This window comes from Natrix helvetica, assembly GCF_964273705.1.
Source record: "Natrix helvetica genome assembly, chromosome: 1".
NCBI classification, from domain to species: Eukaryota; Metazoa; Chordata; class Lepidosauria; order Squamata; family Natricidae; genus Natrix; species Natrix helvetica.
The window spans coordinates 308,533,187-308,550,548 of record NC_138548.1 but is presented as its reverse complement, the minus strand read 5'-3'; the positions used below and the strand labels follow the sequence as shown (position 1 = coordinate 308,550,548).

General features: G+C 36.3%; 1 protein-coding gene across 3 annotated transcripts in view; it reads right to left on the bottom strand.

Annotated features, from left to right (window-relative positions):
- Window positions 1-17,362, bottom strand: part of CACNA2D3 (calcium voltage-gated channel auxiliary subunit alpha2delta 3) — a 631,895-nt gene that overhangs the window by 392,707 nt on the left and 221,826 nt on the right. For all 3 annotated transcript variants that reach the window (XM_081935818.1, XM_081935819.1, XM_081935820.1), the window contains exon 4: window positions 4,419-4,478. In XM_081935818.1, the coding sequence (XP_081791944.1) occupies window positions 4,419-4,478 (60 nt within the window). The remainder of the gene's footprint in view (window positions 1-4,418; window positions 4,479-17,362) is intronic.

Genomic DNA, 17,362 nt, shown 5'->3' with positions numbered 1-17,362 from the left:
TATTTCCACATCCAATAAACATGCCATTTTGGATTCTAGTGACATAGTTGTACTTTGATTTATGTTTTTGATGAAGAGACAATATCATTTAAGACATGATTGTCCAATCTTTTGGCTTGCCTGGGCCACATTAAGTGAAGACAAATGATCTTGTGCAGAATATAAAATATAATAATATAGCTAATATATATAATTAACAAATTCTTTATTTTTGTTTTATTTTTTATTGTGGGTCTACATTACTATCTGTCCAGGGCCATATGTGGCCCATGGATCATTGTGCATACATGATTTAAGATTTCTATAATTATCTCAAATATTGTCTATGTCATGGTCCATACTTGCACTGCTAGAATATGTGCTTAAATATATTTTTTCTAGAAAACTCAGTATGAACATTCTCATTTTTTTATACACCATACACTTATAAATTCAAACCAACTGACTGAAATGATCCAAACACAGAAAAGAAAAATAAAGCCATAAAGTAGATAAATAACTTTTCATTATTCTATTTCTTATTCTCTGGAAGTTTCCAAACACATCTGAAGACAAATTCTATTTGTATTAATTCACTCTGAAGAGCATGGAACTTACTATCAAATAAAGTTTCTGAGTCAAGCTTAACTTTTTACACTACAGTGCTCACCAGGTACATGATGACATACAACATCAGCAGAGGGAGCTTTCCCTACAGCCTTCTCCCAACCTTGTTAGACACACCAGGATGCAAGTGAGAGACAATCTGAGAGTCTATTTGGAAGGAGCTAAATTTAAGAATGACATTATAAAGAATCAAAAGAACATTTTAATAGAAAGTAAGTGTGGGGCAGAGGGGGTTTGCATCCATATGTACATAATGCTTACTGGAGAACAAATTATAGCAGGTCACATAGATGTTACCGTATCTGTAAAAGGAACATTCCACATAAATATTTCTATATTTATATTCCCATTACATACATGTAGCACCTTGGTTTGTTGTGTCAACTCCTTACAGTGTAGTAATAGGGAATAAACAATCTCCTTCAAAATAATACTTCTAAGAGCCGTGGTGGTGCAGTGGTTAGAGTGCAGTACTGCAGGCTACTTCAGTTGACTACTAACTGCAGTTCGGCAGTTCAAATCTCACCGGCTCAAGGTTGACTCAGCCTTCCATTCTTCTGAGGTGGGTAAAATGAGGACCCAGATTGTTGGGGGCAATATGCTGACTGTATAAACCCCTTAGAGAAGGCTGTAAAAGCACTATGAAGCAGTATGTAAGTCTCAGTGCTATTGCTATTGCTACTTATAGTAGAGGAATTCCTATAAGTATTATTTTGCCAAGGAAAATAGTAAAAATAGTTGTTCTGAAAGAGATTCTAGGAAAGTTTATTGATAGACTGATAGATAGAAAACAGACTTGTGGCTTCTTGCTACATAATCAAGGTGTGTATATCCCTATCTTTCTCGGTACTAACATCTCAGTACTGGTCTGCACCCATCCTATTTCCATGCTCAAATTAATTTCAAGAGAAGGAAAATTCACCCTCAGGCCTTCTCCAATCAGGAAGCTGCACAGGGAAGGAGACATGTGTAAGACCTAACAAAGAAAATAGTCTTTACAAAGATAAGGGAAAATCAAAAATACCACAAATGAAATATAAAAGGGCTGAAGGTTGAAAAACAAGCCTCTTTTACAGAGAACAAAAACATCTAAGACATTTTGAATCTGATTTTACAATGCTAATTGTAAAAGGACGGATGGAGTTTTGTCTTTTCTTGAATGCACTACCTATTTTATAATTTCCCTTCCAAAGGAAAGGGGGCCCAATCGTTACTTTTCATTGAGCAGAAGATATTGTAAGAGCTTGCTGTTCTTGCCTTTTAATAAAGAACCACCTCAATCTCTCCTGAAGGATGGCAGTGGGGTTGCCAAAATCAAGATTAACAATTGATTAGTTTTAATGGCCCATGACAACAATAAACAATAAGACCCCTGTCAGAAATTAGATTGTGCTGCTAATGCTGCTAACTCAAATGACATTTAAACGAAAAGTGCTCAACACTTTTACAAACATAAAAATCTAAGATGTGCACAAATTCTAGAAACATTTATCTTAAATCATAAATTACATAGCAATAGTTTTTGTCTGATTTGGGCAATCAATTCCTTTGTCTGTTAGAAAAACAAAAACAAAATAGGGGATAGAATATTACAATTATAAATACAAAATGTATTAAAGTATCAATACTTTAAATTATGCTAAAAGGGAAATAGATATTTCAGCTATATTTAAATTCTGTCTTCATTGTAGTTCTTTTAAATGTATTTGAAAACATTATTTTTATGTTTTTAATTTTAAACTTTTGCACTATATTAGTCATAGCAAACACTGCAACACATTCATATGAATATACTGTGTTATAATCTCAAAATAAAACTGTTAAGTCCTTGAGGCTACAACGCCATTGACTATCATTGCCGGCCCCTGATTGGCTGAGATGTGAGCAGCCAGCTGGCGGGAGGATGCAGCCATTCTATTGGTTCAGCATCTGACAGCTCTAGTATAAAAAGGGGCTGTCAGCTGCCAAATGCTGTTGTTTGCCGGGTCGAGGTTTGCCTTACATTTTGCCGTGTTATACTGTTAATAAAGGTTGTGTTAGCTTCAACCTGCCTTGCCTCAGTTCCTGCCTGCCTCGTTCTCCCTACAGAACAAACAAACACTATTTTTATGTAAACCTATGATTCAAAAGACCCAAGATAATGTAAAAAGATCTAGTCAATATGCATCAGAAGAAAAGTATTATTGAACTGGGAAAAAGGAGTGGGGGGTGGAAATCCACAAAACACTGAAGCAAATTACATAAATACATCAGGCTTTTTAATGCAAGAAATAAGGCAGGTAAATTCTCCTGCATAATTTTGCTACCAGTACTTAACTCATTGTGATGAAACAAAAATTATTTCAACGGAGAAGAGAATTTTGAAGGAACTGTTATGACAGATGTTAAGTAGTCTTGTTTTTAACTGTTTTATGAGTTGGCTAAGGGTTGACTACAAAAGTGATATTTGTTGTAAAATCATCTCATCAGCAGTTTCCAATTTCCCTGCTTTCCTAAGCTTCATTCAGTCCAATGGACCTTTTCCCATTGGCTTTTTTTTAATCAGAGGTGCTAGGACTACTCACCATGGCCATCATTCCACAGCCAACTCACCATGGCCATCATTCCACAGCCAACTCACCATGGCCATCATTCCACAGCCAACTCACCATGGGCATCATTCCACAGCCAACTCACAGTGGCCAACTCGCTGTGGGACAACTCCCCATGGACAATTTTATGTAGGATTACTTAATGTGATAAATGTTACCTGCTACTGTTTCTTTGACATTATTTCTATTGACGAAAATGGAAATAATGTCAAAGAAACAGTGGCAGATAACATTTACTACCTTGAGTTGTTCTGCATGAAAGTATCTGTGATGAGTTGTTCCACCATGAGTTGGCCACGAGACATTGTCCTGCAGCAAGCTAGCCATGCTACAGCAAAATGGCCATGGTGAATTGGCTATGGTGAGATGGCTGTGGCGAGTTGGCCACGACAAATTGTCCCATTCCACACTCTCACTATCAGTTCTTCTTTATAGAAGAATTTCTCCTTCACCCGTTGAAATTTGGACAAATTGTCATCCCTATTTTTCTTTTCTCTCCAGAAATGTCATGGCTATCCCTACAGAGCCATGATGCCCAGTTACAAAAATATGTTGTAAATAGAAATATTTAGCAATGTATATAAAATGAATTTCACTTTATTTATTTTTCCTTTTCTCTTATAATAGTAGAAACTGAGGATAGCCAAGCTGGATATCTGTCCTCCATTCAGATAAAACCAATACTTTTTTTTAAAATACACCCAATATTTAAATGATGGAATTTGCTATAACAACTTGGAATCTTCTATACATCAATGGATAAATTCGTGGAAATTAAGTAAATCCCAATGGATATTTGTTACAACGGTTGTATGATTTCCAATAGCAGAAGTGTCAAGATACTCTTAGTTCATTTCCCCTTCTGTGTCTTCCCATGAGGCTTTTGTAATTTATGAATTACATAGACCTTTCAACTTATTGAACCTCTAGTAGTATTTATATTGCTTTTGAGTTTATTTACCATCAAATCTTTTGAAAAGCAAACTTTAAAAAGAATATTTTGGTCACTTTAATAAACAAACAGGCATTATATTGCTATTGTTTGATTACTTCTTTACAGCAATTTTTAGATGACTATGATTTGATTCCATAATGAGAAAGCATTTCCATTCTTTACCAACAATCCTTTTATAGATTCTGCTCTATTTCTAGGAATAGTTGTAGCGATTCATGAAACAGAACTTTTTGATTGTAACTGCTGAAGTCAGATTTTTTTCTTACCTGTAAATCAGCATCAAATGTATGTTTCAGGTGAGCTTCTTCTGCAGCTTCAACAAGGTGCTAAACAAAGAAATGTAAAAAAGTAAAATTACTTCCTAGAAATTTGATTTCCCCCCCATGTTGGTAATCGAAATGTAGTTTTTAAGTTCAATTTACTTAGTTCCACAATACTAATTGCTATAAATATTTGTTTTCTGAAAGTAACACCTGGGGTGAGAGGAGGCCTGTATAAATAAGGTCATCAATCCTTTGTGGTAATCTCAATCATGTCAAATGTTCCAATACATGTAAATGTTAAATACTAGTATTTTCTGCAATGCAAAGACTTTTTTTTTTCAGAGTAGTGATTTTCTTGGATACAGTCATGAATATTCAACCAACTTCATTATAAATTTTTGAAAAAGTCTAAAATGGCTGTTGCAGGCATTTTAAATAACCCTCTTCTCTATGTGAAAAAGGCACTGAAGTGAAAGAGGTCAAAGGACTTGATATATAATTGAACTTTGTGTAAAATGTTTCAGTGATTTTTTTCCCCCTCAGACAGCAGCATTTATGAACATAAAAATGAGTCTCCCACATCATGAGCAGTCAGTCCCCCGGTGGAAGTTATAATTCAAAGGTCTCAATTTAGTTTGCTATTGATCCAGAATTTCCAGGCACATCAGAATTAGCAATACAGTAATGATAATATTGAACAAGAAAGAACATGAACATTACATGAAGAGCAACTATTTATCGAATAATGTTCTCCTTTTCTTTCTTTCCCAACAATGCAGCCAAACAGATTTTCATGTTCTCCTCAAGTTCCTTTTGGTTCCTGTTCAAAGCAGCACTATTCAGTGAATGCACAGGCTGCAAGAGTATTTGACTTTTCTTGTTGTTATCTAAATATAAGTTAATTTGGACTCAGTTACTCTTTATCACAAAATGAGCAGGAATAAAACTGCATCAATGAGACCTACTTGCTTTGCTGTGTCAGACAAGCAGCCCCTGCCTCAATGATAACACACACAGTATGAACATTGGCAGAGGAAACAGCTTATTGTGTACCATGTATACAAATGGTGTAATAAATATTTCCTTAGGAGTAAGACTGGCAATGTAATAGGAATCACATTCATGTGAAAGCATTGTACATAGAGTACCCAAACAACTTCATATTGTTAAGCAATTTCATTTGTACACATCCATTCCTTTTAGTAGTAACGATTAAAAAAACTTGAATTTTGACTCCCAAAAGAGCAATTTTAGGGCAGTAAATAAATATAACTGAACCAGGGGTGAAATGCTACTGGTTCGGACTGGTTCGCTCAAACCAGTAGTAAAAAATGCTACCGGTTCAGGCAAACCAGTAGTTCCGACGATCAGATATGCAACAATCAGATGTGCCATGTAAAAATCACGCACAGTTAATTACTACTGGTTCAGTCGAACGGTTTGGATGCATGCAAAGTGTGGATGCGTGCGCAAAGCGAACTGGTAGCGAAGCGAACCAGTAGCAGACTTCAGAGCATTTCACCCCTGAACCAAACTATTATCAATGAAACAATCAGTACCATGTAAGCTAAAAATTAAATGAAAAACAATTATTTCAAAACCATTTATATTATCAAGTACATTGGAGTCACATTGTTCAGACTTTATGGCTCAGCCCCAGTGGTGTTCTCTGCCCCAACAGATGTCATCTTGGGGACAAGAGTAGCCAGGATGGGGTGGTGGCTGTATCCAAAGCTATGGAGATAAGTGAAGGTCAGATGCCTTCAAACTATATTTGATATTGATTTCACGAAAATAATTTTTTATTTTTCCCCCTATTCATTTTACCTCCAGACTGAGTTGTAAAAGAGCAACTGGAGTAAGTTTAACCTAACTGGTGATAGACTAACCTTATTTCTCTTTTAAGGGACCCTTTTGCTGAAAGACTGGTTCTGAATTTTTCCTTCTCTTGTTTTAAAGGTTCAAGTCTTTGAGGGAATAAACTGAGTGGAATGAAACCAAATGAGAATTTGTATTTTTTAAAAAGCAAACCTGCTCTTCTGAGGGGGGGGAGGGACTGTATTAGTACAAAATATGTGCAAATGGTTAATTATGCTTTCTTTGAAATTTTAATGCAAATATGTTCTTTTTATGTATCTTATACAAGCAAGAAATTATGTGCGTTAAAGATATAAATAGGACTCCATTATTAGATCACCAATATCCTAATGTAAAACACTAAAAAAAGAAGATAATCATGAGACATTCTCACTATCATGGTGCATTATGGCAGCAATTCCTTTAAACACTATAATTTTGGACTATTTTATAGGGATATCTAGCTTGGTGATCATGCTTGTAAAAATGACCTTTGAGGGGTGGTAGTGAGATGTACCGCTTAAAAGCATAAATAAAATTAGTGAAAAAATCCAAATCATGAGAAGCAATAGCTCCACTTTATCTAGTGTTGTTCAGCTCCCCTGTCTCCAGTTGTGGGCATACTATTTAAAGAAAGATTCAGAGAAATCGGAACAGGTTGGAGGAAAGGCAATGAAGGGCCCATGAAAAGATATCGAAAGAACTGGGAAAGTTTAGATTTGGGGGAAACTGGCAAGGAATTATGGTAGTGCTCTTCAAATAATTTCAGGACTTAGCTCTATAAATGCAGAAGACAGGATACACTGAATGTTAGAGAAACCTCTTAACAATAAACCAAATTACTCAGAGAGAACCAATTACCCAGAGAGATTTTCAGCTACCTTATCTAGTTTCTGTTCAAGATACTGTAATTTGGACTGAACAATCTATGATTTAATGATTTCACATCTCTGATTCTTGCAAATTATGCAAAATGATATGAAAAGTTTCAGCACTATTCTAGCCAATTGTTTTGCCTACTTCTGCAAAAGCAGTCACAGAAAATTAAGGAGCATTGGTAACTTATAAGATGTACAGAGAATAACCGACTGAAGAAAGGGGACCAACAAGATAAGACTAGTGATAAACAAGGAAGTACCTTTTTCTCCAAATTTGGAATTATAATTGGGTATCAGTCTACAGGAATTATATCCCAGTTCAAGTCTTCTAAAGCAGAGTTCCCCAACCTTTTCAGCTTTGCGGGCTGTGGGGGGGGGAGGGGATGGTTCAGTGCGAGTTGCCAGCAAGCATGCATGCATGAGGAGCTCCATTTGTGCAAAAGACAGGGACACATGCCCACTACTTGCACAAATAGAGCATGCACAAGCACATGCTCATCCACTGCTTGTGCACGTGAGGATGTGTGCACACGCTCGCCTGCCCCTTCCATGGCCCGGTTTTGAACAGCTCTGAGCCATGGCCCAAGGGTTGTGCCCCCCTTTTCTAAAGAATACATTTCCAAGTTTCTCTACTATGTATCCATATTAATATATGCACAGAATAAAGCCTCGTACATGTGGCAGTGTTAAGGAAGCATATTTTAAACCAAAAGTTGTATAATCAGGTGTATCTAACGTATATATGTATATAAATAAATGTATATAAAAGGTATATACATTTATGTAGTGTATATACCTTTCCCCCAGTCTGTTATTTTAAATTGCACAGAAATCTAATGAGGCTGGATTATATTGAAAGATACTGATTGGCTAAAGTCAGCCAATGAAAAATGGAATGGGACTATTTACTGGACCCTAGATATCTTACACTCCTTGCTGTATTTTATTTGTTCTCAGTAGCTATCATGAATAAGACAACAATTTGGTGACTGTCTTCAGCTCTAAATTGTTAAGCATGTATTAGGAGGGAGTTGTTTTTGCTCATGTCATGTTTTTCTACATAATTTCATAGAAATTCTGCATGCTTTTCTAGAAGCACAATATTCTCTTTCCCACAATATAAAACAAAAATAAAAAGACATTTCTGTCTATCTGCTTGTCTAAGTATGTGTTTATGTATGTGGGGAGACATATTACATGGGTATAAAAATATGTTTATATGTTTACAACTGATATTTTGCTTTCCTTTCTTCCATTCAGTTGTGTCCTCCTTAAAAAACAAAGGATTTCTATGAAACTATGTAGTATTCCACCACTACCACACTTACCTTCTCCATTGTTGTTGTAGATAAAATTTACCTATGTAAGAATGCACAAATATCATGGGACTTCTATTGCCTGCTAACTCAGCATTAACTTGGCCTTGATTTGCCCTGCAAAATTTAACACTCTAGTATTTTACACTGAAAAGCTTATTACATGCCAAGGAAAACATGGATTTATATACCATTTTAAACTCATTTCATAGTAAAGCATTTATTTTGTCACTTTTCAGCAGCTCCTCCATAAAATCCAGGCACCAGAGTGTAACATAGAATAAAGTGAAGGAAAAATCATTGTTTCTCATTGTTCAGAATGACTTATTTTATATTAACATGTAAATCTTATTACCGAAGCATTCAAATGTTCTGGATTTTTGTTGAAGTAATTGACAAAATTGACAAATTTTACCTTCACCATCAAATCTTTTTTTTCCCTTTATTTGTGTTGATAATATTAAAAATGAGATGTGCATTCTACACATAAAGATGTTTGCAAGGCCATCTCTATATTTTGTAGCATACATGGTTTTTATGTGGTGTTAGTATACATATCAACAAGATTATGTGGCCCTTAGTTCTCTTAATCATTATTTTTCCATTTGTTTCAGTGCAGTGCATAAATCTGTACAAACCAGCTCTTTTAGAACAATGAATTGCAAAGAAGTAGTCAATCAAAGTACCTAGAGGGTACCAGGTTGCTCTAGTAAAGTTTTGAAGGCAAACAATTGAGGGTGATTTTCTCCTACTTCATTCTGAGCATACATATCCAAAGGGATGTTTAAACACCAGCATTCTGCATATAACAATATCTTTAAACTTAACATTCAAACCAAGCAAGTTTTACTCAGGGGAGAGCATGAATGAAGTAAACTTAGGAATCATAATAGTTATGTTTTTCCTTTAAAAACCCTCTGCCAACCTACTTATATCAACTCTGGGCAGCTTTATGCCAGCATTTTATATAAACTTGACAATCATATTTAACCTACCATCTTGGATTTAATTTGTAGTTCACTCTGTTACCTGAAGTCAGGAAAATTAGGTTAATTGAGTAAATCAGGGAAGTGTGCCTTATGAGCCCCATTTCTGTTTCCTCTTCTTATTTGTTCTATAACCAAATCACTATGTTCTGCTGATAAATACATCAACAATCACAAGTGACTTTTGCCTCTTCTTAACCGTCACTTTTTAAAAACGTGGGACTGTGTTTTAAGATAACACTTCAATGCACAGTTACCCAGAAATAGCTTAAATTAAGTGAGATCTGCTTACAAAAGAAAATCTTACATTATTTAAAGCCTTAAAGTTACTCTTTGTGCATCAGATATTAAAATCCTTGTCAGTCAACTACAGCCTAAAATTGGGGCATGAAAATTAATCTAACTAACCCTTGCAATTAAACACTGTTTATGTTAGATCGGGTAATGGATAGGCACACACAGGCTTAACGGTAACAACAGCTCTTTATTAAGTACAAGAAGTGAGAACAATCCAGCGAAAGTTGAGTCTGACAGCAGCCCTTTTATAGGGAGCTGTCAGACCCTTCGACCAATAGGATTAAACCTTTGTTTTAAGAGGACCTTGGTGGATTTTGTTGCCTTTCTCTCAACCTTATCCACGTTCACAAATATTTGTTAAAAGAGCCTGATTAGAATCAAGACACTACAGCAGTGCTATTGAGGTACGACCAATACAGAATAAAGAATTTCTAATATAAGCATACCATTATAATGAACTGATTTTTAAACATTACAATTGTATAAATGCTGTTGAACTCCAACCACAGCAGTCATTCAGTAAATCTTTGAATAAGACTTTCGACTAGCTGATAAAAGCCTGATAGCAATCCTCTGTAGATGTTTTGAGGCTTGTCACCTTTTTATCACAAAGGTCGATTTTCTTCCTGGAGATTAAACCTCTATCTGCCCTCCAAACAATCTTGTATGTGATGCCTCACCTTATGCTTTATAAGGAATGATTCCCCCTGGTAACACTAACACTAATATTGTCCATATCCCTATAATGTACAGAGAAGGGTTTAAAAAATAGTACCCCACCAATTTAATTCAAAGAATTAAGCTTGTGCCAACAACATTTTTCTTTATCTAGGAATGAAATCTTAGAAGATTTCAGTACTAGGCAATTTAAACACCTGCTAGGCAATCTAATGATTGCTGCTCTTCTATCTCTGAAAACAAAGAGGTCTTAGACTATTAAACCAGGTTCCATTAATAACCAATTAGAATCAGTATAATGCACTAAGTGATAATATTATCACTTGTGTACCTTTATGATCTCTATAGTTGCTTTTCAAACTCCCAGTTTGGTTCCTGTTCCTGTTATACTTTTACACAAAGTCCTATACAGTGGTGGGATTCAAATGATTTAACAACTGGTTCTCTGTCTTAATGACCAGCTGGGTATGCATGGCTCGGTGGTCATGTGACTGAGTGGGCGTGGCCAACTCAATGTCACCCATGTCGATGGGTGCTTCACCTTAGCTGTTACAATGTAAAAAGGGTTAACTGGAGAGGCAGTTTCTGTCAGCAGGACAATAAAGATTAGGCTAGAAACAACGCCAGAATGTTTCCTTCCTGCCTTCCTTACAGGATTAGCCCTGTAAAGTGAAAAAAAAGAAAAAGAAAAGGAAATTTCTTCCAATAACCAGTTCTCCAAACTGCTTAGAAAGTTAACCACTGGTTCTCCCGAATAGGTGCAAACTGACTGAATCCCACCGTTGATCCTAGATGAATTTTGCAGCTAGACTATATTCCAGGACACTACAATTATGAAAGATGTGTTAACCATCACATCCATTTAGTATTATCCAGATGTCCAAGATTCATTTCAAATTTATTTTAAAAATCCAAGATCTTTTTTTTCTGTTTGCATGTTACAAAAAAAATCTTGGTGGAAAAAGGAATATCAATTCAAACCTGGTCTCAACTCAGAGTCATACTTCCAATGAGATCACCCACTGTTGCTCCAAACAGAGTCTTTTGCATGGAACAGTGGACACTGACAGGAGACGAACCAAAAAGATCATGGAAAAATAAGGCAGGAATATTGAAGTGACTTCCGGTTTGTCCGTAGGGTCGTTTTTCATCCTCCGGAGCCTTCAGGAAAGTCTACAAGCAACGCAGAAGTGGCTTCCAGTTTGTTCATTGAGTCATTTTTTGCCTTCCAGAGCCTTCAGGGAAGCCTCTGGAGGGCTCCTGAATGTTCCAGAGGCCCTACGAGCAACCCAGAAGTGACTTCTAGTTTGCTCGTAGCATCATTTTTTGCCCTCCGGAGCCTTCAGGGAAGCCTCCCGAGGGCTCCTGAATGCTCCGGAGGGCTAAAACTGACCCTAAGAGCAAACTGGCAGTCTGTTCCCGAACCTCGGGTTTGTCGGTAGGTCCGGTTTTTCACACTCCAGAGGCTTCAGCGAAAAATGGGCTCAAAATAAGGCCGAAGTCAGCTGGCCAACGAGCGCATGCGCACTGGCCAGCTGACAGGGCAAGCTTCACGTGCCCTGACAAATGGCTCCACATGACACCTGTGGCACACGTGCCATAGGTTTGCCATCACAGGTCTATACAGTCCACCTTCCTTAAGGGGAGGGAGAGAGAGGGAGGGAGGGAGGGAGATACAGATACAGATGCCACATTTGTCACATCTCACCTACAAGGTTTCACATGACTTCCAAGGATAGCTCCTAAAGCTAATTCATTGTATGTAATCATTTAGAATGCAATGGTTTATAAATTCAATTCGCAATGCAAAGTTTTAACCCCACAGAATAACAATTGGCTACATATATCTGAAGAGTCCCAAACAGGACAAAACCAGTAATGTACTGCCTGCTGGTGGTTTATGCAAAACCAGACTAAGAGCAAACAGTAATCTTTTTGGTGGTTGTGGATTTTTTGCAGCTGAAATTATATTTATTCAATGCTAGATACTACTTGAGCAAGATAATGGGCCATGCCTTCAAGATGAACTGGGCTTAGTTTAGTTTGTAGAGAATGATGAAATGGATAGGGTGTTTTATGGCATACGTTTCACCTCTTCTGTGTTGGACTCATATCTCATATGCTCTTTCCTGCAGTATTTGAATTATGGAATAAATAATTTTAGGGTTTTGTTTTGTTTTGTTTTGAATTTAAATCAAATCCTACATGAGGTCCTGTACTTCAGGAAGCCACCAAGAAACTACAAGTAAGAAGACTACACATTCTTCTCTTGTTTGCTGCAATAAATATGCTACATGCATATACATGTTTCTATATGTGATATTTGTTATTACTTACAGATGTTGTTCTTTGGATGGTATATTTCTCAAGGTTCTTAACTGCAAGCACTATTAAATTCAACAATTTTCTTCCGTTTTCATAAAAATGCATACTTCTCCACATGTAATATTATTGGATTCTGTGAGCCCTCCTGTGGCTAAATTTTAACATCTGCATATTTTCAGGATTGTATTAAGAGGAAATTCATCACATTGGATTAATTTTTTATTCCAAAATAATGACTTCATGAAGGAGGATCTAGCTTCATCCTAGTTTCTGCATGTCTGTTAAATTTTTACATTTCCACATTTTAATTACTTTTGTAACCATAATGAATTCAACACGAATGCCAACAATTTAATATATTTCTGGCCCAATTTGAACCCCTGAATAGCTAGCTGAATGTGTTCACCTTGCACTGAAATCTTATTCAGTCAAATAGCTTATCCTAAACTACATCATGATCACTGGCCACCTCAGTGGAAGAAGTAGATTTATGGATGCATCCCCAGTATCTACCAATCCCATGATCCAGCTCAGGTTGAAAGCTACTTTATTAGGTTACAGCAGCAATCACTCTCTTTCCTTCAAACTAAATGGTGGGGATCTTACAATGGGGTAACTGTATGATGCATTAGCATTTCTTTTTCTACCAGGAACTGCTAGCTAATGTACTAACATTCATGCTCATTCCTCAGATATAGCTTATTGCATGGAAGGAGTTTCCATTTGTTTATGCAGCTTTTTTTAAAGTAAATATTCTAAGCAACTATTACAATGTCAACTTGAAGAAATTATTTTCACCATATTAAACACATATTAAACTAATTCATTAAGTTTAAATCTCCTAGCATTGTTTTATGGTGAGACAAGCGGCATATAAATTTAATGAATAAATACATAATTCAGCTCAGGAATACCACCAATTAAGGTATTGAAAACTATTATCAGTAGTTTTAAGTAATGGCAAGTTAGTTTCATCTTCCATAAAATTGGGCCAGTGGACATGGGTAGCAATGGGCCAGCACAATAGAAATATGCAGGTAAGGATGGGTGGGCATTTATTGTTCTGGTTCAACTGGTGATGAGGACAGATTTCAATGCTAGATCTGACAAATGCAGAAGAGATAAAAGCTCCAGAATTCCTACTTTTCCAAAGCTATCCTTCCAAAAGAAATTAAAATTCTTCTCCAAGTTCTATTTCTCAGGGTAAATGAAAATCCCAAATTGCTTGTGTTTGATTTGGTTTTATAATGGCACAGATTATTATATTCAACCAAGCAGGGCAGAAATCATTATTCACCAGCCTATATGTCTGTGGTTTCACTGATGCCATTCAGATTTTGCACAGAAGGTTGACCAGCGGCACTTGCAGCATGCTTTTAAATTGCAAAATTTGCATTCATTCAGTCTGGCTATTAGAATGAGCAAGTCCTATAGCCAATTTAATGCAGTCTGATGACTTATTTATCTGCCTTAGTGTTTAACTGGATTTTTTTCCCTCCTGCTGCTCTACTACCATTTCAGGTTAGGTATTTATAAACAAGCATAGTCACAAATGCATGATGTAACAGTGAAGTAAACAGAATATGTGATATATTTATTCTGCTTGTGTTTCTGATAGCTTCAGCATTTACTTTGGTTCCATTGCAGACCATAAAGAGCAAATTTAGAACTCCACCTAATCTTTATAATATAATATTACATACATAATCTACCCCATGCAAATAATGCTGCACTTATGGGAGCAATATTGAAGAAACCTGCAGTAGGATATGGATAGTAGTAAGAAATGAAAACAGCAATTGTTAATCATCCTAGCTGTTTACAAACAATCTAGGCCAAAAGAAAAAAATATGAATTCATAATAGCATGATGAAATGCATTTGAATATATTTCATTCTGCTTTTATACCAGAGAGTTCAAGCTTATATGCAGGATTTTCTACATTATATTTGCAAGGTAAAATTCAAATGTACACAATGAGTTTTATCACTCCAATCTCACTGTTTTAATTGCATTTGCACAATCATTTTCCAATTAATTTTATAAATATGTCATATGTTTTGTAACTTCCCATGATTGATTTAAATAGAAAAACTTATCAGATCCATAAATACCAACTTAACTCAGAAACTAGTAAGATCAGAGAAGGCTTCATCCTGGTTTAACTGTACTCCATAATTAATGGAGGCGGGAAACCAATGTTTGATACAATATCTTAAAAAATACTAAAGTGAGTAAAAACTCATAGGCGTGGGATTCTACCGGTTCGGACCATTCAGGCGAACTGGTAGTTCCGATAGGCAGTGGAGAGAGAAGTAGTAGTAATATTACTACTTCTCTCCTGCCCGCCCTGCTCACACGCCCACCCCTGCCCAATAGCTGTTTTTATTAGGAGACAGCAAACTGTGCACGTGCAACACATGCACGCACAATCGCCGCTGCCCCTGCTGTGTAATCAGCTATTCGTCAGAATGAAGGCTAAGTGTGCAACAAGCACACGCGAAGCAAACTGGTTGTTACACCGGTAGGATCCACCCCTGAAAAACAGCATCTTGAAAAGTCTGTGGTTCTTTAAAACAATCAACTGTCTGACTACATTGATTGCAAAGCAGTGTCACCAGATATGGAGGAGGTAACTCCTGGTTGCAGATATATTAGAAAGAAAAATGACATTATTTTTACATTTTTCTTTGAACTATTAAAGTTAATTTGAATGTGGTTTCCATCTTAGATTACGTAGGCCAGAAGGGCACTGCTTTTGTTCTCCACCTTCACATCAAAGTAGCAAAGAACCACAGATCATCTTTTAACACAGATGCATAGATTTGTCCTTTGATGACTAGACGTTTGTAGTTGAATAAGGATTTGGAATAACAATAAGGAGCTTTTTGACAGAATTGTAAATTAAATATCAGGGTTGTGCATTGTCTAATTGAGGCAAATAATTTTACAGGATTTCATCTGGGTCAGTCTTCAAGACCAGAGTCTTCTGAGCTTTTGGACTCAGGCTGGAGCCCATCTTGAGGAACTTCTGTCACACTCTGCTAGAGAGAAGTTCCATAATGATGGGCTCCAGCTTGAGCTCAGAAGATAAAACCTCTTGTCCCAATGACCAAGACATTATCCTGGGACACCTGTGTTCACTTTCATTCATGCAAACAAATCCCAGAAGTGGAAAACACAGCAATGTCCCTGTGGAAAATAAAATGAAAAAAAATATTATTTCTTCAGGACACTAATAGAAACTCTAAGGAGTTGAGAATTTAAGAAATAATTGTGATCCCCCCCCCAAATATGAATAAAGTATAAAATAAAGCCATCCATTTGAATATCTTAATTCTGGCTAACTCATTTATATTCAGGTTAATGGTATTAGCGATCCATTTCTACTCAATGAAACAAAAATGAAATTAAAGGAGCTCAGCTGATAAGCTTTTCTTAAAAGTAAATTCTTTGAAATTCAAATGTATTTTACTCGGGTGCTTGTAGAAATATTTGCCCATGTATTATAGGCTGCTAAAATTATTACTTAAAAGGACTTGAGAACAACTAACTGAGACATAATTGGGTTTCCATCAACGATCAAAAGGAGCCAGTTAACCCTGGGATAAATAATTAGCTGCTGTTTCATTAAGATAATTCCCAATTTTAAAATCAAGGGATTAAATTCAACCCAAACAAAATCCCACTGCTTTTAATGAATTTCAAAGGCATGATCATGTTTTTACCTGTGGGATCCATTAAAGAAGATAAAGGTAGTGAAGTGTAGCGGCTATGACATTTGCCCATCTGGCATCAGAGTTCTCCACAAATTCTTTTTAAGGATAATTCCTGGAAAACTGGTCTATCAAGTATTTACTGATATCCTTTCAACAGCTGCTGCCTCGTTTCCAATGAAAAAAAAAGGGGGGGGGCATTTATTAGCCTTCAAGAGCTAATAGAAATATTACTTTCCCTTAGGTCATTTTCATGCTGAGAATATCACTTAAGGAGAGCATGAGATGCAGAGTAGTGCCCTCTAATAGAAAATATATAGTTGGGATCAGGGGGAAGGGGAGAAATATGCAGATTTGAAAGAAGTCATGTAAATAATATACAGTATGAACAATGAAAAATAAAGGGACAACATAAAACAAGATAAAAATAAAACTGACAAGATTATTCTTAAAATGCAAACCTTGAATAAGCATTATCATCTCTTCTCCTTTTCCCAAAAGCTTTCTCAATTTGTTTTCTCCATAAATGTTTACAACAACAACAACAATAATAATAATAACAACAACTACTACTACTATTACTACTACTACTTCACCATCAAACATCTACAACTACCTATCCCAGGTCCTTGGGAAGGACTCAATAGATGGATAAAAATGTCAAATCCAGTCTGAACATCTGATTGACTGTGCGACGAATCCTAACAAAAATTGACCTCTAGTGAAACCCCACCTTTATGTGGTTGTGGGGCATGTGTGCTCTGATGAAGATGAGAGCTATACCCAATGGTGGGATTCAGCCAGTTCACACCACTTCGGGAGAACCAATTGTTAAGTTTCTGAGAAGTTTGGTGAACTTGTTGTTGGAAGAAATCATTAGGGCAGAGAACTGGT